This window comes from Homalodisca vitripennis, chromosome 6 (genome assembly GCF_021130785.1).
Source record: "Homalodisca vitripennis isolate AUS2020 chromosome 6, UT_GWSS_2.1, whole genome shotgun sequence".
Classification (NCBI taxonomy): domain Eukaryota; kingdom Metazoa; phylum Arthropoda; class Insecta; order Hemiptera; family Cicadellidae; genus Homalodisca; species Homalodisca vitripennis.
The window spans coordinates 67,189,015-67,214,018 of record NC_060212.1 but is presented as its reverse complement, the minus strand read 5'-3'; the positions used below and the strand labels follow the sequence as shown (position 1 = coordinate 67,214,018).

Genomic DNA, 25,004 nt, shown 5'->3' with positions numbered 1-25,004 from the left:
GCTAGTGAAAACTTTTACATTAGTGTAATTATAGATACATGTGACTGTTAAGGAGAAAATAGCAGAATAAATACATTTGTAACAAACTGAGTACAATCATGACGTTCTTACTTGCGATAGTAACAGATTATTCCTGATTATCCAGAAGATATATGCCAGGAGAGGTAAAATCTGCAAGTGTGGATGAATGAGGAATAATACTGATTCCTCCTTAAAATAGTGTTCATTCTGAAAAATCTATATTTCATTTCATTCATTCATAGTCATTTTTGTATTACTAAATCTTTTTTTCTTTTTTCCTTTTTGTTATTAAATAGTAATGGTACCGTATACTCATATTTTCAACCTAAATTTTCCTCTAAATATTTGGATTTTGTACATATTTTGGTAAAATATATATCAAATAAAGTTTCATTTCAAAATAATATACAACATAATAGTTTTAACAATGTAGCAGTTAGTGTAATTTAACAGTACTTATTTTATTGATGCAAACAATCTTTCAGGGTGCATTATTCCCTCCGTGTAGTTATTCATAACATAAAAGAGTGACAGTTATATTTTTGTATGCCAGAAACTCTGTAGATGAAGAATACAAATGTCTATCAGATTGCAACGACCTAGAATGTTGTAGTCATTTAAAAAAATATTAGTTTTTGTTCCTTATTATTAAGGGTCTTGACTATTTTTACCTCATAAAACAAGATGTTGAACCCTTCGTATGTACTAAATTAAAGTTTTCATGATCAATGATCAATGATATGAAAGGTTTTATTAGACACAGCTCATGCAGATTATAAATTTACTTTACTGTTTAAGAAAATTGTTAATGAAAAACCCCGAATCAGTTGCAGTCTGTATATATTTTAGAAAAAATTAAGCGAAATGAGTCGATTTTAGTAGGTGAAGTTTGCCCAAAATTGAAAACTAAAAAGATCTCGTAAAAAATATAGATTTTAGTATGAATAGTTTGTTAATTTTATCCGAAAATAAACATCACATTTGTTCATAAAAGAACAATGTATGGAAGTGTGTTGGCCGAAACATGTAAAACGTATAAATATATTGTGCGTGTAAAATCCGCTGCTTGGTATTCCACTGGGGCCCTAATGTTGATATATAAAGCTGCGTGCCCCTTCCTCCTTATAGCTTTCTCATTTATGGTACCGCACCGTTAGGCAATAAACTTTGTTTTCCTTGCCGAAACCCCACACTCCAATGCATATAAATCTAGTGCATATGGTCAACAGAAGAGAGGTCATCAGTAATTTAAAATTTGTGCGAAATCTAAATTGCATTTCTATCTAAACGCGTTTTTTAGGCAAAATACAAACATTTCATGCTACCTGGTCTAAAACCTTAGGATAACAAGGAATATAAATTAAAAGAAAGGGCAAAATTAACTAGAACAAAAATTGCAACGAAGGACGTTATCTTTCTAGTACAGTTTTCATATTAATTAGATTCCATTAAATTCATAGATAATACCTACCTCATTATATGCTTTGCAAAATAATGTACTTATTTTTTTGATTATTTATAGTGTTAAACAAGTGACGCATAGACGTTAATAAGAAGTCCTAGTCAGGATATAAAAATTAAATTAACGAGGCTGATAATGTACGTTTGGCAATGTATATAATTATGTGTATATATATATATATATATATATATATATATATATATATATATATATATAATACATAACAATGGCAAATATTACAAATAATGTTACTAAGAATACAACAGTGCTTTCTTAAAATTGAAATGTCTAACCGTCTGTTAACTCTTCGTATATAGGTTCTATAAAATATACAATGGTCTTTATTAAAATAATAATAATAATAATATTCTTTATTGCAGGAAACAATTAACAATAATTGTATTGCAAGCGTCATATAGAAATAAAAGTCCTAATCTAATAACTAACACAATTAATTTTAATTCTGAGTAAAAAAATATTCGAGTAAATTTAAAATAAAAATTACTTTTTGGGTATGAGGAACCTGCCGCCGTTTTCTCGATAGTGGCCAAATTTTCTTGGATATCAGAAGGGGAGTTGGAATTTTTTTAAATGTTAGTGAAGACTATCCCAGTGACCCATCGCAAACTCGTCAACTGAGTAAAATTCTTTGGACACTAAGAAGTGTTTTAATCGAGATTTAAATTGTTTGTGGTTATTGACGCGTTTGATCTCTTCAGGGAGCCTATTGATTAGACTCACACGAACCTGAGATGGCAAGCGTTCAAAAACAGTAGTTCTGTGCTGTGCCATACGAAAGTTGTCCCGGCCTCTAGTTCCGTATTGGTGTACGTCGCTACCCCGAAGTGAGACGCACTTGAATCGGCAGTATAGCACGACGTCGAGAATGTAGAGGCTAGGCAAAGTGAGTAATCCAAGCTCCCCGAAGGCTAATTTACACGACTCTCTCTTATTTAATTTGTAAATGATTCTGACAGCTTTCTTTTGCATTCTAAACACTCTATTAAATTTGTATCTAGAAGCCACCCCAAAATCTTAGACCATAAGCTAAATGTGGATGTATTAGGCCAAAGTAAGCTGTCTTCAGAATATCCAATGAACCGAATTTTGCCAAATTGCGTAAGACATAAATGCCAGAAGCAACCTTTGAACAGACACTCTCAATGTGATCGTCCCATGTCAGCCCTCGATCAAGGTGCATCCCAAGAAACTTGGTGGATTCTTCTTCTTCTATTATGGTTTCATCCACCATCACAATTGGTCGGATTTCGTTTTCATGTTGCCGAAAACAGAAATTAATCACGCTTGTTTTAGAACAATTTGTTTTCAAATTGATATTGAAAAAATGATCAATGCATGAGTTGAGTTCTTACACTCGTGATATATAATGTTAACAAATCCTAAATTTTATATTTTTTCTATTGGTGACTATGATGACAATGGTAAAATCACACAAGACTCTGTAAACTATCTAAATTCAATTATATAACGTTTTAATATGTGACTTAATAACTCATGATGTTAAGGATTAGAATCGTTACGTTTTAGCTTGTTATTGGATTCTCCATTATATCACCTTATTCTTTCAGATTGTTTTATTTTAAGGGCAGTTATTACCTGAAACAAAAGTGTATTTATCATAAAAGTACAGCACCAAAGACACACAATGTTAAAGTATTTAAATAAACTATATAAACAGGTATAACATGAGTGTGCAATATCATTGGCTAACTTAATTGCAGATTGATTAAACTCATCGTTTAATACTTAGAACCATTAAGCATTATGTTATTATGCTTAACAAATCCTGTGTAATACTATCCACCGTTGGGAAATGACCAAGAAACTAAAGGCACCTTACGAGGGTAGTAGATCAATGACCGGTCACATCACACATAGGGTGGCTGGCGTGACAGGTGGCGAACCGAGGTTGCGGAAACGGAAGTGGGAAGCCGCGGCTCTAGGACACGCGCCTTGCGGTCATTGGGGAGGCTGAAACCGCTGAAATCAGGTCGGTTAGAAAATATGCGTTGATGATCATGTGTCTTGGACATTATATCTGGTCATTTAAGTTGTATAATAAAAAACAGCGTTGTCCATTCGCGCTTACTTTAGCCCGTTTCTACAATTCTGGCTAATTTAATTTCTAATAAAATAAAATAATAAAAATATTTTGGAGCTGCTATTAAAATGTAATATACTGATTATAGCTAAGGCTTTTACAACTTAAATAGCATAGTATACAGCTAAGCAATTTTAGTAACTAGTAGTCATTCTCCTCAACAAAAGTTCCATAAATTTTTTTACCTCTTCCGTTACAGATAACATTATTATAAAAGTGGCCGTAATTTGTAAATTATACAAGAACATGTGAACATAAGGAAAGCTCGCTCAGAGATGGACGTTTGAAAGAAAGAGCATACGCATAGAAAGCTAATGAGTACTCTACTAAGCATTCGGTATTGTATAATGTTACGTTTAATTTGTATTTGTCATCTTATAGTATAAAAGGATTTAAGGTTCTTTTGAGGCAAGAAAATAATGTTGGATTTATATAACTCGTAATATATGTTATCTCCTAAAGTTTGTAGAGTTCATTTATTGTTGTCAAAAAAGTGATTAAGAAATAAATAACGTAAATAAATTATTCACATATCGTATTTGTTAATATTTTTATGTGCAATGTTTTTTTTTAGTAAAAGTAATTCAGAAAAACTGCAACAAAAATATTTCAAATACTACTGTAAGCTTGCAAACTCTCTCTGTGTGTATGTCGTCATGACGCAAAAATACGTTCTAAAAATTTGAAACACATTTCAACACTAGATCAGACTGTAATTTATTTGTGTAATTTCAAATGACCTGATATTTAATTTTAAAACAAACTTTAGGACAGTTGAATTACATGGGTCCCACCTCCCTGATCTCTATAATTTATTGAATCTTTTTAAGGTATGCTCTCGTGAATAACTTGGGTTTTAGTCAGATGTCCAAAGTAAACTTTGCATCACTACAGTGGTTTTATTTACAATATGTTTTAAATATAACAGGTCTTGTCAAGAAAAGTGGACAGACATTGGGTATAATATGTTATATTGATGTTACCGTTCTTTTTAAAATATATAGAACTTAAGGAGAAGCTTACAACTGGGTCGGAAGAAAAGAAATATTTACGCTTATAAAAGTAAAATGCGCTTATAAAACGTAGTACAAGAGGAACGCGATTAATTGCCCAGCCTATAAAAGTTTTGTGTTGGAAATAATTCCCTAGCTAGGGTAAGCCGAATTTTAGCAAGAGGCGCACATTGCTCTGATGCTCGATTGCGCTATATGCGTTAAGTGAGCGAGTGTCGTTAACATGTAAAATTATTTTATAAGTTTTATTATAACACATACATTATTATGATGTTAGTATTACTAAGTAACAATACTAACCCATATACCCATACTGCCCATGGAAAGTAAAATAACTACGTCCAATAGGGGGAATCACTTTCCAATGTCGGACTTTTCATTATCTACTACCTTTGGACCCACCATGCTATGGATGTATCAGTAGCAGTCATATATTACTGATCTCAAATAAATTAAATTAGGTTTTACTAATTTTATATAAAATTAAAATACCTCTCTCTAACTTAAAAAATATTAGAGTTATTTTGAAAATATTTATTTGTAAGGATAATCAATTGGGCATAGTTAAGAAAATTGATCCAAATGACGCTATTTTGACGATATGTTTGTCCTGTAAGTTTTAACTTTCTTCCTGTGGTATAAATTGCAAGGCGATATTCCATTTAATTCTGATTAAATTCTCATTCTCTGCACTTACACCAACCATCACAACTAGCCTTAAAAGAAGAACCTAATAAGTAAATAAATGCAGCAATACAGGTATATTGGCAAGTATATTGGCAAGAGTCACAGATCTGAATACTCCTTTTGTTATTTTCGTTCAAATATGTCACTCTCAGTCCAAGTGTGTTGGTTCTAGTGTTTTCAAACTAATGTGCCCTTGTAAATAAATGTTAGATACACTGTAGTAACAACCGCATAAATTTGTATAATCTTCTACATAATATATATTCAGCAGAAATCTTACAACGGTTGGATTAATACAGTATGTAATCTTAATCTGTCCTGACAATATCAGTATATATTTCTTTCAAAGCAGTGACAGTCCTAAACCTGATTGTTTTGGTTCCTGACTCATGTGATTAGTATTTCTTGTTAGTCTGTGTCTCTTTTTAATTCATCAGTATTTTAGTCAATGTCACGCGAAGATCTGTGTTCTCTTTTGTGCCTTGTTAATGAATAGCAATATTTGTAAATTTTTACTGAAAAACTGTATTATATGGAATTTGGTAATTCATTATAAATAAATTGCATATTATATAATTAAAACTTACAAGCCACAGTTTTGAAGGAGACTAATAGCCAAAAAAATTAAATAAATCGTTAGATTTCATCAAAGAATTTAATTTATATTTTCCAACATGGTACTTAACGCGGGTTGTGGGTGGAGGAAGGATTAAAAATAGAAAACCGGCGACTTTTGAGAAATACCTGTCTTCTAGTGCTCTAAGACGATATAATATTTCTATAGTGATTTAATTCTGGTAATATGCGATTTTTCCCTTCGCCACTGGGCTATAAATGCTTATTATGACTGATACATGGCTGCACACTCTCAAGAAACTACTTTAACAAAGTGGGAATTTATTAAAAAATTTATTATATTTTATTACTATATTTTATTATTATATTTCTTGTTTCACTGAACGATGGCAAATGTCCGGAAAAATCCTGTTTCCTTCACAATCCTTCCATCGTCAAAAATAACCTTCAAACAAAGAATTTTATTACTAGTTATAAAACAAAATTGGTATGCCAAGAAAGCACTTTTCGTGTTTTTTCTTTAAATTGTTATATAAGTACGTAACATGTTGCTATATTAGATAATCAAAGACCTCATTTCCAAATGTATCTTGCCTTGCCCATTTTATAGATATTTTTAACGATATCTTGACACATAACATAAAAGTTTAGTAAGAAATGGGTCTTTTATTACAATTATAACATGCAATATGCAGAAAGCTATCGCATTTAATAGCATTTTTGCATATCAAAATGTTAGTGCTAGGTTTATTGCAAGTACTTTTATGGCCTCAGTGAACATTATCGAATTGGTTGTAAATGAAATATGGGTCACGTGATTTAACTTGTTTTAACAATTAATCTGGATTTTTTTACTTTTTTCAAACCAATCGTAACGTGTTTTGTAATAGTTGAAGTCAATATATAGTTTAGTAAGTAAGTTCGTTTACCGCTAAGATATTTATCGTATGGTATACTATAGTACCTCTCGTTATTAATATAACCAGCATTGTATAATACGCAAGTAGAGAAGAGGATTCTGTTTATTAATCTGATTACTTAAATAAATACAAACTTGTTTAGTATTTTCAGAAGTTATTACATTTTTTAATCAATATTATGGCTACGTATTTGATAAGTCAAGAAAATCTTTTACCACGACTTTAAAAATATATGAGTAAAAAGTAATGAAACGATGACAAAGGAATAGTTTCCTAGCAGCTACAACTATAATGCGGCAAATTATTCCTTATAAATAATTCATTGTTAAATACAGCGATTTTTCTTTCATTATATAGTCCTAAAATGATTCGCACAGCAAAACATTGTACTATGAAGCTACTAAATAGTAATAATTGTATATTATGCCATATTTATGTGAAGCAATCCTTTATATTCATTTTTCCATATCTACCCCAAGCATATTACACACATGTTTTAAGTAATTATCGGTAGAAATTCTTAAGGTTCTTGAACAAATCCTTCTCTAAATGTACAAATACAGTGTATTTCTTATTTAAATAATAGGTTTATCTCGCTTACGAGGGGAGTGAATGTAACTTGTATTAATCAAGGCCAGGGTTCAGTACTGATGAAAGTTTAAGCAGAGTCCGTCTGCACGTTTTACCTCTGCCTCAGTAGAACAAGGCGGTATTTCCACGAATTTATGTGTTGTTATTTCATATTTGTATCCATGATTCTTTTTTTAAATAAGTTGTCATCTAATTAAGGTTATTACAAATATTATGGCTGTTATCAGTGATTGATCTAGCCCCTCTATCACTATATCTTAATCTTTGTTGTGTGCGCAATAGTCACTCTACTCCGAACCATTTAAGATCGTTTTCTCTGATGTTTTTTTAAATCACTCATGAATTTGTACGTGTTATTTTAAAACTTCCAAGACAACTATGAAGGGTCTGAGACTAAATTTTAAGCCAATATAATGTTTAACTAAAATAACATCCAGAAATTTACTCTACATATATTACATTTAATACGGCATTTACTTCAAAGATCTATCTTAGATAGAATCGTTTTTTGCTGCCTGCGTAGATTATGTACCATCTTGTGTTTCTTATTAGTTTTGAACAGCTGAGGAATAGTTAATAAATAAAATTAAGTTTATGTCTTATGCTCAGTCAATAATTAGTAATAAAACTATTATGTACACCTTTCGAAGGCTTTCCTTCTCCGTCGAAACTTAGTTGTCGTGTTATGTGTAGAGTTGTATTGTATTAATGTTATTGCGTAGCTATTCATACATGATTGCTAAGGTTCAGCCGAAGAAACGCCCTCGAAGCATGTCTCAGTAGGAATAGGTTTACACTAAGGTCCGATAATGAAGTATAACCTTGAAAAATGTTACCGTACAAACTCATTTGACCATTGGAGTAATTTGTGTTAGGCTATAGACCCAGTTTTTAGTCATATTGTGTTTACTAGGTGGAACACCGAGCATACCTACTATGGTATTAATCCATTAGCTGGACAGGTTCTTTCTATTTTTTGTTAAAAATTCCATTATAGCAACTTACTTTGTTTCAGGTGGCGAAGGATTGAAGATCAAGGAGATCAAAGTGCCAGACGTGGTTTTGAATGGCACCAAGCCTGTGGTTCTGGACTGCGATTACGTTCTGGACGATCCCTCAGGACTCGTTGTAAAGTGGTTCTTTAACAACCACCCGGCACCTGTCTATCAGTGGATCTTCAAGCAGAAACCACAGGTCCTGGGAGTCCTCAAGGGCAAGATCAACCTCAACTACCGAGCCACCAATGAGGATTCCACCATGTATCGTGCTATAGAGATCATCACCCCCACCATGGATCTGTCCGGGGAGTACAAGTGCCTCGTGTCCACATTCGACAAGGAAGTGTCCAAGTCGAAGAAGATGGTTGTATATGGTGAGTTGAATAATAATTTTTTTAGATGACCTTGATACGTTATTCATGAAAAGTGTTGTATATGTCTATTGAAATAAACATGCCAAAAAATGTAATTGGCTTATTATGCCTGATTAAAGGTTTTAGGTTAGAGAAGTTACCAAGTGGTTTATAACACTTTAAAATAATACGCAATCAATACTTGAAAATCCTTTATAAGTTTTTATGTTGCTTGCTGCACAATTATAAGGCAGAAATTTCATAGATCGATACGAAGCCCAAAGGACAAAATTGCCACTGGGAGTACAAACCAATCCACTAATCTATTTTATACAAGTTACAAAATGTATGTTAACTGTGATGGTTTATTTATTTCTCATACTTAAGACCCCATGGGTGCCTCGAATAATTCAAGGTAATCCCTAAGTAGCCGAATAAGGTACAAAATTATATACAAATATGCCTAACCCCGTAGACCTATCGGATAAACAATCTAGTACAGTTTACAGTTTCAATTACGAAATGGAAAAATAATGGTAACTTATAATCAGTTACCGGAGCCTTTACGGAGGGGGCACTTGTAAGTTGTTGCCTACGCGTCTGAGTCTTCGCTTTAAAAATGGGACAAAAGCAAAAACCGCATTAAAAACAGGGATTCACTTCAATTCCTTAATGTTTCTTTTAATAAACTAAGAAAAAACATCTTAGTATCAAAAGTTTTCATTGCAAGTTGATATTAAATTTACGTAATTATAAAAGACAAAACAGTAAAGAAACGAAACATATATCTTTATTATTCAAAGAAATTGTGATGGCCAAACGATACAAAGAGTTGGTTTCGAACTTCTTCATCTCTAAACATTTTTATCTTTTCCAACATGGACTCCAGATTCCAGAAATTAAGTCTGTGATAATGTCATATTTCATATGATGTCACTTACTCTAAGGTAAAATGGGGCTAAAATTAACATTTGAATTGAATCAACCCTTCCCATAGCTACATTCTGCAATACTAATTATTTATTCATTATAATTTTATCGAAAATATAACAATTGATGTATCCTAAATATAAATCTCCGCATAATGGTCACATTATAAACTATGACTCATTATTCTCAATAACGCTTTGTAATTACAGTTTTTATTAATATGTATTATCGTAAAAATTATATAAATTACATTATTATAAAGACAAAATCATGTTTTATATTGCAAGAATTTTTATAAATTAAATTCGTTTGCATTCTGAAACATTTATGGATTGGATACGCTCTTTGAAACTCTTTTCATATTTAAAAAAGTATCTTTAGATGTCTGTTCTCTTGATGCTCATTTTTATTAAAATTGTCAATGGACCGAATTAGTGTTTTTAAGAATGGTTCCGTAATTTTTACGTACATACCTTTTAGATATCTCGTATTAGTTACAGCAGCATACTTTAATTCGCCTGTATTTAATTTTTATCAAGTTTAACAAATAAGAAGAAAGAAACAGCTTTGACCACTTGATAAAATAGCTGAACGTTTTGGATCGGTTATGTAAAGAAGGCATTCTAACCACACTTCCCGCGAACAAGGATTGTAGCGCACGATAAAGGCTACTGTTTGCTCGTCCCAAGTCCCAGGTTGAACATTAAAATTCTCTGTATAATTTGTGTTCACTTTGGAATCCCAAGGGTCCTCTATAATCCGCCCCAACGTGGAATTAGTGAGCATAGTTTTGGCTTTAACCAAGCTCTGCTGAATATTTTACCAGCCGGATGATTTCGTACGCAGATACACCCTCTGGATTATCCACTTACTTGATCTTTACATGTAAGTCTATCTATCCATCTCCTCGTATGCACTATTATAAATACTACATGGATGATGTAAATTACAATGTAGATTCAAGCAGCAATAATAAGATCTCAGATATATAAATTAAAGCTTTAGTCTCATAATATTCAGCTATCCATCCTTTATCGTAATCCAATTAAAATATAATCAAAATACTAGTGTTAACAGTATTTCAATTTAAATATGGCAAAGTTGTTTAAATTATTAAAGTGCATTTGTTCACACATACCTGAAAATATGAAATTGCCTAAAAAAAAATTAAAGCAGTAAAACTAAGGAAATAGTTGGCGTTGCTTTCAAATTTATTTTTGAACTTAACCAGTTTGACGAAGTTAAAGATTATACATAATAAAATACTTTCACTTCCCACTAATTTTGAATCGAAATTAAAGTTACCGTTTTATAAAAATGGTTTGATTTATGAAATGTTTCGAATAATTCGTTATGGTGTTACAATATATAATTTTATTACATATCTTATAATATCTTAGACTGTTCCACGCAGTATATAATTTTCAATCTAAATTTAGGAGTGGTATACACAATAGGTTATATGACGTTTTAGGACATTTCAATTCCGTTTCCAATGTATTTGGGTATTTGTTATAGGTAAATGAAAGATTTATTTAAATTTTACATTTCGTTCTAGTAAGTAAAAAGATGATTTAAAAAACTGTACAATATCCTCAATGTTAAATCATTACTCTGTACGTAGTAGTATTGCAAGTCTGTAATCGTAAAATATATAAATACTTTCATAGTAATGATTCCAAAGAAGAATTTAAACAACATATTTTATTCGAAAATTAATTGTCTCTTTAATGCAGATTCATAGAACGAATGATGGTGTTTATTAACGTAAGTTAGTCGCATGTTGTATATAAAAATAAGATTTAAAATTATTTCATATTTTTATGTCAGTTTAAAACAAAAGCTAAGCATTCTTTTACACGAAACATGTAAATATTTATTCATGTAATCTCAACTATGAACATATCCACTATATTTGATTAAATATGTGAAATAAACCGCCAAGAACAAAATAACAAAAGCACAATAGTAGTGATCTGTATAATAATGTTTTCCCTTAGCACGGTAGTTAGAGATCTGGGTAGGAGTTCCAACGAACCTTGTAGTTTTTGTCAGATTGTGTTTATTTAATAATAATACGGCTATTGGTACAAATTTAATTTCAAATGCATATAGATTAGAATATTATTATCTAGATTTCAATAAAATGTATTAATATATTTTCAAAATTAACTGTCTTATGGAATAATATATTAGCCCTAAATTCAGCTATTAAAAGATGAAATCCACGCCTGTAACAGATATCAGAAAGCACTCACAAAGCTCAGCTAATAAACCAATTAGCAAAGCAGATGAAGCTGTTTTAATCACAGTAAACTAAGTAAGGGAACGCAGTGGTCGGGACACAAAGGGGGAGGCGGCTCCTAACCATTAGTGTCCAGTAAACTTGCCTCTGCTCCTCTTCTCTCCTCTTAACTTTATTTAGGGTTACATTTAGCACAAGATAAACATTTAGGGTTACTTTGGCTTATGTAATATGTTTTATCAGCATAACATTACACATATAATCTTGGAATTAATAATAGGGTTTTATACTTGATTCATGATGTAAAAATTCCTCCATGGCACCGAAGGCAGCACAAATCCTCATTTTAGTGGTATTCGTACTTTCGGTATGATTAACCCCATAATACATTTAATTTTTGTTTAGTTTTATATAGAGTTTATAAAGTTAATTAGTTATAATTACTACAGTATTTTGAACTGTACGCATTATATAACAAATGCAATATTTAAGAAATAAATATAACTATTGAACTAGAATAAAATAAGCGATCCTTATTTCAAAAATTGGATTCTGTTTACATATCTCAATCAAGATTTAAAAGTATCTCGGTTTAAAGCTTTGTGTCTTTTCCTCTGACACAATCTTTGTTGCTCCCTGCTCGTGCAAACATGCATTTAAAGTGATCCAGCTCACTTATGCGTTATGAAGAGTACCTTTATAACTATAATTTTCTGTAATTGGCTATAACATTTTTCAACAGCCACCATCTTTTTTTAATATGGAAGTAAATAAAACTATAATAGTAAATATTTTTGAATAGTCACCTTATTCAAAGCGGCTATACGAAATTTCTTGATATATGTTTAAAAGTTTTCTTTGAAATGATGAAAGTTATCATATAGAATCTTAAAGCACTAATTCTCACTAATTACTAAATCTCCAACTTCCCGATATGCTAAAAAAATTAAGCCTGTTACACGTAGATTAAATCCGTAGATCTATCGGATTGAAAAGGGGTTGCAAACCCAAAAAGTTTTGTTTTTTTCAACTTCTTAATGTCCTATAATGATTAAATTATTTTGTACAAGTGTGTCTCATGATATACGATAGTAAACACTAAAACACTTTTTATAGAGATAAAACATTAATAGAGATTGAAAAAGCACTTTAATCCCAAAGAACTATATTTTTTACTTTTCGATATCCTAGCAAGATGAAATTTGATCACCGTAGTATGTTCTCAACACATAATTAAGATTCTTCACAAACATCAACCATTTTATGGGTGTTGGAATGAGGATTTCAACTTCTCAATGCCCATGAAATGTGAAATTTGTGTATTATCCTCTCATCAGACTACTGGCACAGTAAATACCTCAAACCGGAAAATTACATCGTCTCCAAGTGATCATAATTTGACTTAATTCAAATATATATATATATATATATATATATATATATATATATATATTTATTGATCGTTACAGCAAGATAAATACTAATATGGCTACGATTATATATACTTCACGTCAGGAATGGTTTACAATGGCCAGAAAGACATGATTTTTGGCCGAAAAAACATTTGAGGTATTTGTATGTATCATTTTTTAGTTAAATAATCAATGTCAAACATGCTACTGCAAGTTGACTTTTCAGACAAACTGATATGTATATTTTCTTGATTGGGGCGCCATGCAAACTCTTGTACAGAAATTGCTAAGGCAGGAAGACGTTTACAAAGAGTGAAAGTACGAGTTTAAGTACTGGTAGATAGTATTTGACTGAAGTAGGTTTCTTATACCGAGTATTTATTTTTTTATCGAGGGCATTAGCGATCGCCAACACCGAAAGATCATTTCAAAGGTCAAATGTAGACATAATGACTAAATTAAGCTTCTCCGCTGAGTTTATGTGTATTTATATGTATATTACATAAGTGTATATTAACACATTTGAACCAAAAATGCTTTTTGACCAGCTAAATGAAAACGTTTGATAAATATGACCTTTGATAATTTTACCAATAAACACATAAAACATATTTACCCTCAACATGTCGAATCCCGATACAAATTTAGCAAAGAGTTTCATAATATTACGTTATAAGTGCTTCCGATAACATTACTACGGACTTACTCTTCCACACTGTCTTAAAATTGTTTACGTGTTACTAAAATTCGTGTGTCTTTTATTCAAAAATGGAATATTGCAGAGAAATGTGTGTATTTCGTTGTTAGCTATATAAACTATTTAGTTTTCCGTTTTCAGGGAGTGTGTTTTAATACGTTAAAAGGTATTTGTCTATTACGCATTTGCTATTTCAATAGTAAACTACGTATCAGTGGGTATAACTACTAGTACCTTATATCATAATAGTATCTTTGATGTTTACTACTTTCAAAACATATGAGTGTGTCAGTATTCAGGCTGCTACCGTATTAACAGTGATGGTGTGTTTTTATTTACTCAGAAGATGTTTACATGAACCAAATTTAGTCGGAACTTGTGATAACAAAATCTGGGTTAATGCTAACCACATGTATCCTATTTAGAGCGGCAAAGCACATTTATTATAATGCTTATAATGCTTTGCTAGCGAGTGTACCTTTTTTCATGAAAATTATGGGTAATATTCCTGCTACTATTTCTTCAACCAACCGCATGTACAGTAATTCTACAGTAGCAGCTATGTTCTCTTTCATTGCGAAATAAATAATGAGCAACGATCGGTTAATAGCTCAAAATTGTTTGCCTTAAAAAAATCCACGTGCATTGTAAGTTCAGTTCCAAACTCATGAATATAGCTATACTCAAGATGTCAATTGATTAGTATAATTAATTTTATTAACATTCTATACTTATTTAGAATTAAATGGACTACTAATGTATTCGTCGAACACTGATGTAAGTTCTTATTGATTTAAAGTAAAGGAAGACTATGATTATTGTTTATTTAGAAATAGATATTCGATTTCACTAAATACAACAAATAAATTAATAAAATTATATATTACCATCTGGCACCTGTACCTTCGCATGCAATTTCGTAGGGTATACTACATGTCATCACTTTTGGTCCGAGTGATTTATATTTCAGACGCCATTGTTGAATTGGGGATATATCAAGGCGTCACCTTTACCATTCTTATTTAAATACCCTCCTTTTTAAGGGGCGTAGAAGCGTGTAACTTTAAGTTTTCAAATAAATCCATAATTTATGACATGTCATTTTGAGGGTCTTTTCAATAGAAACACAAGAATACTAAGCACAAATGTACGACGTTCCTAGAAAAATCTTTTGGAAAATGACTTCGTACATTGTAATTCCACCTAGAAAAAAAACCACTCTCGAAAACTATGCACACTACAAAAATTAGATACTACAAAAATTAAGGACCACCTCAATACTTACTAAAAGATATCACTGATACATTGTGTTGATTGTGCGCGACATTGGCATGGTCCCTACAAATTATTATTTTTTGTGATATTTTCCCAAAACTTTTGCTAGAAACGCCGTGGACAAGTTTTCTTAGTGTAATTGTGTTTCTTTTTAATTGACCTGTAAAAGTACATGTCACAAGATAGACATTGCAGTTTGAAAACTTAAAGTTACCTCCTTTTGCTCTGCTTTATAAAGGGTGGGAGGAGACATTTATAAAGCGCAATTTGCCAATGGCGTAGTGTATCGGGTACGGCGGTTATCGCAAGATAACCAGATCAAGCAACGTCGTGGCTGCTGCTTGGATGGGTGACTGCTGAGCGATTCTGTCCTTTCAAGCAGCCCGCCTGCCCGGCCATTGGTGGTAGTTCGGAAGTCACCTTTAAGCCGTTGGTCCCCAGGTTAAGTTTTAGGGCTTTTTAGTCCTAACTTCGTCTGGTAAAATAAGACATTCTTTACTTTACTTTTTTTACATTTATTTTCCTCCAAAAACCCAAAATTTATTTGATAAATGTTGTGAAGATTCTTCATCGATATCTCAATCCGTTTGGAATATAACCAAGCGTATCGAGACAATTTACACCCTATATCCACACATTCACATAGGTTTTATAACAATATTTAAACGTAGAGTAAACGTTAGTTTGTAAATTTGCCTTTAATAATTAATTATTTATTTTTGCTAAAAATGTGCAGTTCAACGTATATTTTTAATAAACCTTTATTTTTTGTATGGTAATATTATCTTAGACCTATTTCTCATTAGCTGTTGCAGAAACAGTTGCTTATATTTTACATGCTCTTTCAATGAGTATTTCACAATATTGAAGACCAATATGCGGTTTTTAGCTACGTTAGAGACCCGTGGGGCGTAGTATGAAGGGACTTTTGAGATAAGAATAGGCCTTTAGTAATCAAAGAGACTCTAAGTATGTCCATTTAAAATTGCAGTACAATCGCTTGAACAGATTACGCGTGAAAGAAAGACAAACAATCGTCACCTTCGTATTTATAATATTATTACAATAAAAAATTTTTCATAATGCATATTTTTATTTTACTAAGAAATATAGAAATACTTTATAACGGCTTTACCCTGGGAAGCCACCGAGTAAACATAAAAATTCCCAATGTAATTTGTTATCTCTTTGGAATTCACATTGCCCACTGCATTCCAGACTTACGCTTTCATGAGCCACATTGTTTCTTTTTATTACAGCCTAAACACGTAGAATAAAGTGGCCTTTACCGTAAAAAATGCGGTAGGAGGTTTAAAAAAATGGCTTTTGGTATTTAAATGCTTTAATACGGTATAGATTTCGTTTAACCTTCCATAATATATGTTAGTTATTAAATTACTAACTAATTATTTTATTAGTGCATAACTATGGTTGAAATACATACGTGTATATATATATATATATATATATATATATATATATATATATATATATACATATAAAAGCTATATAAGCAACGTAAGAAATAAACAGTATAATTGTTTTTAAAATGTCTTTCAAAAACTTTACCACAATTGATCAGATATTGGAACTGCAAGAATACATCATATCATCGATTTAATTCCATCTATAAATAATTAAATAAAGTGTCGTCAGGCGTAATTTTTGAACAATTATTAATTACGGGATACGTATTAAGGAAAATATGTTTTTATACTTTATAAAAATTTCTTTTTCTTTTTTAAGCTCGTCAGTGCAATGAATTGCTGTGAAAATTTAAAAATATCAACAAAGACTTATAAATTTAAAAATAATTTATATATCTATATAATTAATACCACCTATTCATAATGTCTGGAAGTATTTAAATTTATTTACAAGTGTATTATAAATAATCGGTGTTTCTTAAGATTAAAAAAATCATTGATAATAAAAAGAATATATATTGGAATATAGAAAAAACGGGTTAGGACGTAGACAATTAGTTGACTAACTGCCTAAACTTTCATTTGCACCCAGCGAAGTATAGCGTTTTAATAGCTCAAGAAAATTGTACTACATATGCCTATTAAAATATATAAAAAGTTTAAAGTCGTGATGGTCAAACCTTAACACGTCAACAAATATTATTGTTGTCAATACATCACCACTTTTTATTAATAACATCAATTTTCTTCAGAGGTTTAAATCACGATTTCATGTAATCATTAGCTATAATTATTTAAATTATCTGTCAAAATAATTATACTATATTGGAGGAAAAGAGAGCCTATAAATGGAAATCTGTTTTATTTTATTGTAAGCAACTTTAAGTAGTAAAGAAAAATATTTCTCCTTAAAAACCGTGAAAGTTTCTATTACCTCATTAGAATATTCATTTAATTGATTTATTAGGGTTCTATTTACTATTATACCTGTAAGACATATATCTTTGGTTGGATTTCTATTTAACAAACAATACGTGTAGTGAATAATCTTGAATGACAAGAAGAACCTGTGTATGTGTTATAAACACCCACTATTACCTCCAGTCGTCATCTAGAAACCTTTGCCTTCCTTGTTTTATGGGCACTATAATACGTACTGTTTAAAGTTAGAATCCTTCAATTTGTTTTCTTTTCCTTAAATGTTGTTAGGTACATGCCTTAAACATACACGAGGGTATTCTTCCCCTCAAATTCGCATGGAGATGGCTGTTTAGATGCTTCATTGTAGGTAAAACTCTAACGACGGCTGCTAACTTTCAGTGACTAACTATTGAATGTTCGCTTTTTCAGTGGAGAACCCTTGTCCATAAGTTCCTTAATGCATTGTACAAAACTTTATAATCTATAAAAGTTTAAGTTATTTCCAGCAGATAATAAGCATCGGAAACTTTGGAGCAACGTCACTATAGAGCTATACCAAACATGTTATTAATTTATAAGTGTAACGGCTGGAAAGTTACTCTTTCTGGTCGTGCCTTTCAATGACTGCCCTGGAATTCTTTGTTTAGAACTTTCAAAGATTTTGTCCATATCGCCCTTATGACTTTCCGAATAATGTATAATCTATAAATTATAATTTGGGGATATTTCGAGAAATTATTATTGTTAGCAGGCGTGCTTCAGTCACTAGACCTCTGCAGAACGTATCTAAATTTAGTGTTTTAGTGGACGGGAAGTTACCCAAGTTAAGGGCATATCTTCTCTAATTAACACACGAAATCTCAATGGCTATTTTAGAAGCACTGTCCATAATGCCTTTAATATTTATTTAAAATATATAACCTATAAATTAAAAGTTGAGGAAAATTGCAAAAACCCGTGTACCCTAGCTATGAGCGTGTCTTCAAATGACTAAACCAGTAATTCATAGTTTGAGTTTGAAAAACGTTGGCCCTAGAATAAATAGTATAATACGCCATCTACGGATACAGTAGCGTTCAAGTGATAGTGTAAAATCTTCTTCTGTTTAGAAAACATTGTTCGTTTGGAAATTTTCGAAAATTTTCAGCAGATAAATTTAGATATTCAGCAGGTAATAATGTTGAGATATCGCTTTAAAAATTCTTAGAACTCATAATATCTTTTATGAGTTCTTGGGCCGAGGAAAAGTTATTAAAAGTAAATTAAAATCGGAAGATGAAAGTAGTAAAAAAATTGAGTCCTCCTCGAGTACTTTTTGCTCTCGTGATATAACTTAATATTTTCAACCGCTTATTGAAAAAAACAACCCTTATATTTTTTAAACAACAGTTGGTACAAAAGAAACATAACACGTTTAAAAGATGGACACTTTATAGATAAAAGTCATACCTTTTGGTATTCATAGTGCAAAATTCTACGACAGGATAGGGAATAAATCTTCTGCTTTAGTTTAAAAAACTATCTGAAAGTCTTCGTCTTTTCAATATGGCTAGATTTTGAAAAATCACTGTAATGTACTTTACAGGAACATTCACACCGATTGGTAAAATAAATTTTCGTGTGTAGAAATTTGAGGTATTGACACCTAATATTTTAGCCCTGGGTTTATAATATTTTCATATATTTCGTACAAAAAGTTAATACCCTATTTATGTTTTTAAATATTTAATGCACTTAATAATAAATTATTACTAGTTTTATAGCTTTGTGAAAGGAAAAAATATTAGGATTCAAAATTTACATGATATTTTTACAACAAAGGAATTGATTTGACATAAACCCCTGCTCTTGCGCATTACTTAAATTATGCACTTGATTATTCCATACTTACAACTTGCGCTCCTGGTATCGGGGTCTAATCATCGCTTATGCCAGAACTTAGTAAAGTGCAGAGCGACTAGACTCAACTTGCCAAGACTCACTGTGGGTGAACTGATGAATGTGTTAAGTAGAGCGCAGGGGCCGCGAGGAATAAAGTGGCCACTGGGGGGTTATTAACAAGTCTGGCCCTAACTGATGTGGTCCATTACTTGGAAATAGCGTGGCCTTAGTTCTCTCGCCTTACACCGCTACTTGCAACAGCTTCATGGAAGTAAGGAAACAATATTATATTATAATTGTTGTAACAAACACTGAGTTGTAACTTGTTCGCCTAGTTAGCAATTGTAACTTACCGGTGAAAAAAAAAACTAAATCAATGTTTAGATTGTATAAATGTATGTTCGTTTGTAAAAATGTGTTATGTATGTATTACGTATGTATAAATTTTGAATAGATTTATCCATATTTAGACTTATGTGTCTACCCAAACACACACACACACACACACGTAACTCAAATAATAATTTGGAAATTCACTTTTGCAAACGTAAAGTTTGAATTTCTAATTATCAAAACAAGGAATAATAAAATTATTCGTTCCAAAATAATAATATTGTGTCATTATTTTCATTTAACTACTTACTATAAGTACTACAAAAAACCCACAAACATGAACAGAGTGTAAAAAAGTAATTCTCAATTTTATTTGAAAAGTCAATAACTAACTATTTCTTAAGTGCAGTATTCATTTATCAAGTTCAACTTTCATGACTTGAGCCATTACAAGAATATTAAACTACCTAAAACAGGACCTACACTGTAACTATTTTAAACTTTAAACCACCGTAATTTTTAAAAACTTAACCTTTTCAGGTCGGATTTGCAGCATTGAAATCTACTATTAGAGACCTTTAATGTCATGTGCTTTTCGAGCTATCCTCTAATTTAAGATTTCCTTCCGACTCCTTAGGGGTCTCCTTGACATGATAAAAGATTGGTAGTGACTTCAAAAATTAGATTTGTAGGTGCATTAATGATTTACCAAGTTTTATTGCTTTACCTGTAATCGTTCGGGAATTATCAAGCACGTGCGGGATTTTTTACATTCTGTATGTTATACTTTATTTCAAGGGGAGTCATCTTACATATTTAATTTTTTGGTTCTCTTTCAAGTTTAGCTAATTATAATATCGCTTACAATAAATGAACAAAAACATATTGCATCTTTGTGAACCCTGAACCTCTTGATCTCTCTCGTTTTTAAATTAGCCTTTTTTATAAACATATAGTTTACGTATACACGAACATTAGCCCTTTTTCTTGAAATGTTGATACAAGGGCACCTTATAAGAGATAGGTTATCCACAGTAAATAATAATATCCCTGTTGACAAAAACAATATAACAATTTTAAGATGTTTTAGAGGCGTCTAATTTTACTTTATAACATTTTTCGAAAATAGACGAATAAAATCCTAACAAGGTTTGTTGAATGAGCAATATGGTCAGAGTTTTAATAGCCCTTTAATATAGAGTGACTGTTTAATAAAGTATGTTGTTGTTTTACTGCTTAATAAACTAAGCCGTTGATTCTTGTTTAATTGTGGGGAAAAGTCGTTTTCACGAGGAATAAAGTAGCCGACGTAAACTTTAGTTGCGACAATAACAGAGGGAACCACGGTTTACAAAGACTAATAGCCCGAGGTGCAGTCGCTCGGTCCATTCCACAGTTCTTACATTTGGTAACTTCTAGTTCTGTTTGGCTTCACGCGAAAAACTGCTTGACTTTTGCCATTTTTAAATATAACCTTACATTTATAGATTGTTTTCTTCTTGTCAGATTGATTCATGTAAAGTTTTTGTAAGTTAGGTGGCATACTCCATTTACGAATAGATAAAACAAATGTGTTAAAGTGAACAAAACTTACTACGTCTAATAACGGAAGGTAACTGAAGTGAACTTGGAACGTGTTAGTATCTTTGTGGAGCAGATATTAAATGGATAATATGGATCTTTAATGACACAAAATTTGGAAATACTTATTGTTCTAAATATATAAAAACTAGCTATTCGTTCACGTTTCTGTTCACTAGCTATCATATGAGGATTGCTTGTTTTAGACATTTCTCCAAAGTAACAAAAAACTGGAAGGCTTTGTATACCCTGACACCTAATAGCATTGCTAACCGTTAAGACATTGTATTTAGCTAAAAGAAAATATTTATCTTAATAATGTACAAGACAAGGCGTATTTGCAAGCTACTTTCGGTCAATATTTGAATGAATATAGTTGTAATGTTTATTCTATACAACTAAAAATTAAATAGAATTGACAGTATAGCAAGTATCACCAAATTCGTTGTAGACATTGGTCTTTATGTAGTTTATTACTTAGTGTATTGAAAAAATTTACTTAAACGATATTAAACAAAATAACAAAATAATGGATTGATCAAACAGACAGAAAACGAATAAAACACACACACGCACACACACACACACACACACAAACACACACACGATTATATGGTATGTAATGATATGAGATATATATATACACATGAGATATGTATATATTTCTTTATAAAGATTGAATCACAAAAAGCACTTGCTCTGCCTGTACTGGAAATCCGATCTCTCACTTGCTGGCCGGAAATGTTAACACAACAACACAGAGGCCTTACTTTTTACAATTTAATTATTTTATATTTGACCATTCCTATAACATATGTATTTTAAATTACTAAACTAACATATTATCGAAACATCAAATACATGTCAAGCAACGTTTAACATTCATTAAAGTATGCACACACACAAATATTTAGTGACGTTTATATATCCTTTAATCTCTACTATAAGTTCCTAAGTCCTAATCTACTTAGTCCACTGGTTGTCTTGAATTACGTTTATGCATCCTCAGGAACGAACCAGTGGATGGTTGATCAGAACCAATTACCATAAGAACGTTCTGTATTTACTAAAAAACGCACTATGAGTTTGGCACAACATTTGAAACATTTGTAGTTTCTGTAATAATGAGGAGTTTTATCAACACTATATGACATTTACAACCTAATATAGATTACATGTTGAAGAATTAGAACTTCAAAAGTGTGGTGACTCATATCGCCAGACGTTTTGACTTTTGCAAGATGATTTATTTCCTTTTCTTCCACAAACTCGGCCTTGGTATTTACATTCTCATTCACTGCTTCTTTGCAGATTTCAAGAACTGTTTACTTTTTATATTCTGAAGGTAAAAGAAATACTAGCAAAACAATATACCCGAACTCAGTTCGGCAGTTTCGTCAAACTTGGCTAGGAACTGTACATTAAATAGTAGATATATAACGTTTATCTAAGTGAGTCAAAACAACGCAAGTGCATAAAAAATACTAATGCACAAAATAAGCTACTACATCGTTGTATTATTTGTTCTCTCCATGAACAAGTACAAATATTGCAGTCACGTTTGTATTGTATTCACGTCTAGCCTCTGTGCCAACTGGTCCCTACTACAAGGAAGGTAATCAAGGTCTCGACATTCTGAGACATCTGAGACACTCCTACTGTAATCGCTGCTGGCAAAACCCTGCAGATTAGCTTTCAAATTAAGTCTACTTTTAATAAAAGGTTACTTGAAACTCGAAAGTGAGTATAAAATAACTGATTTAGTTGTTTATTGTTAGCTGCATCGTGCGGAGAGTATAACGAATAAAGAATATTAAAACAATATTTTATTTAACCAAACGGAAGTAAATGCTTTTTACTCGGGCATATTTTTATTAAATCTGTTTTTGTGATAGCATCTTTGTTTATATGTTTTTTCACAAGATATCTTGAGATGGAATTCAGCTAAAAAACTTGTAAATTTTGCATGGCATTTAATGTTCTAATAGGCTTAATAACTAACTATTTCTTAAGTGCAGTATTCATTTATCAAGTTCAACTTTCATGACTTGAGCCATTACAAGAATATTAAACTACCTAAAACAGGACCTACACTGTAACTATTTTAAACTTTAAACCACCGTAATTTTTAAAAACTTAACCTTTTCAGGTCGGATTTGCAGCATTGAAATCTACTATTAGAGACCTTTAATGTCATGTGCTTTTCGAGCTATCCTCTAATTTAAGATTTCCTTCCGACTCCTTAGGGGTCTCCTTGACATGATAAAAGATTGGTAGTGACTTCAAAAATTAGATTTGTAGGTGCATTAATGATTTACCAAGTTTTATTGCTTTACCTGTAATCGTTCGGGAATTATCAAGCACGTGCGGGATTTTTTACATTCTGTATGTTATACTTTATTTCAAGGGGAGTCATCTTACATATTTAATTTTTTGGTTCTCTTTCAAGTTTAGCTAATTATAATATCGCTTACAATAAATGAACAAAAACATATTGCATCTTTGTGAACCCTGAACCTCTTGATCTCTCTCGTTTTTAAATTAGCCTTTTTTATAAACATATAGTTTACGTATACACGAACATTAGCCCTTTTTCTTGAAATGTTGATACAAGGGCACCTTATAAGAGATAGGTTATCCACAGTAAATAATAATATCCCTGTTGACAAAAACAATATAACAATTTTAAGATGTTTTAGAGGCGTCTAATTTTACTTTATAACATTTTTCGAAAATAGACGAATAAAATCCTAACAAGGTTTGTTGAATGAGCAATATGGTCAGAGTTTTAATAGCCCTTTAATATAGAGTGACTGTTTAATAAATTATGTTGTTGTTTTACTGCTTAATAAACTAAGCCGTTGATTCTTGTTTAATTGTGGGGAAAAGTCGTTTTCACGAGGAATAAAGTAGCCGACGTAAACTTTAGTTGCGACAATAACAGAGGGAACCACGGTTTACAAAGACTAATAGCCCGAGGTGCAGTCGCTCGGTCCATTCCACAGTTCTTACATTTGGTAACTTCTAGTTCTGTTTGGCTTCACGCGAAAAAACTGCTTGACTTTTGCCATTTTTAAATATAACCTTACATTTATAGATTGTTTTCTTCTTGTCAGATTGATTCATGTAAAGTTTTTGTAAGTTAGGTGGCATACTCCATTTACGAATAGATAAAACAAATGTGTTAAAGTGAACAAAACTTACTACGTCTAATAACGGAAGGTAACTGAAGTGAACTTGGAACGTGTTAGTATCTTTGTGGAGCAGATATTAAATGGATAATATGGATCTTTAATGACACAAAATTTGGAAATACTTATTGTTCTAAATATATAAAAACTAGCTATTCGTTCACGTTTCTGTTCACTAGCTATCATATGAGGATTGCTTGTTTTAGACATTTCTCCAAAGTAACAAAAAACTGGAAGGCTTTGTATACCCTGACACCTAATAGCATTGCTAACCGTTAAGACATTGTATTTAGCTAAAAGAAAATATTTATCTTAATAATGTACAAGACAAGGCGTATTTGCAAGCTACTTTCGGTCAATATTTGAAT

The 25,004-nt window shown here is 31.4% G+C and overlaps 1 protein-coding gene across 7 annotated transcripts in view; it reads left to right on the top strand.

Annotated features, from left to right (window-relative positions):
* Nucleotides 1-25,004, top strand: part of LOC124364416 — a 393,612-nt gene that overhangs the window by 351,739 nt on the left and 16,869 nt on the right. For all 7 annotated transcript variants that reach the window (XM_046819895.1, XM_046819891.1, XM_046819892.1 and 4 more), the window contains one exon: nucleotides 8,408-8,764. In XM_046819895.1, the coding sequence (XP_046675851.1) occupies nucleotides 8,408-8,764 (357 nt within the window). The remainder of the gene's footprint in view (nucleotides 1-8,407; nucleotides 8,765-25,004) is intronic.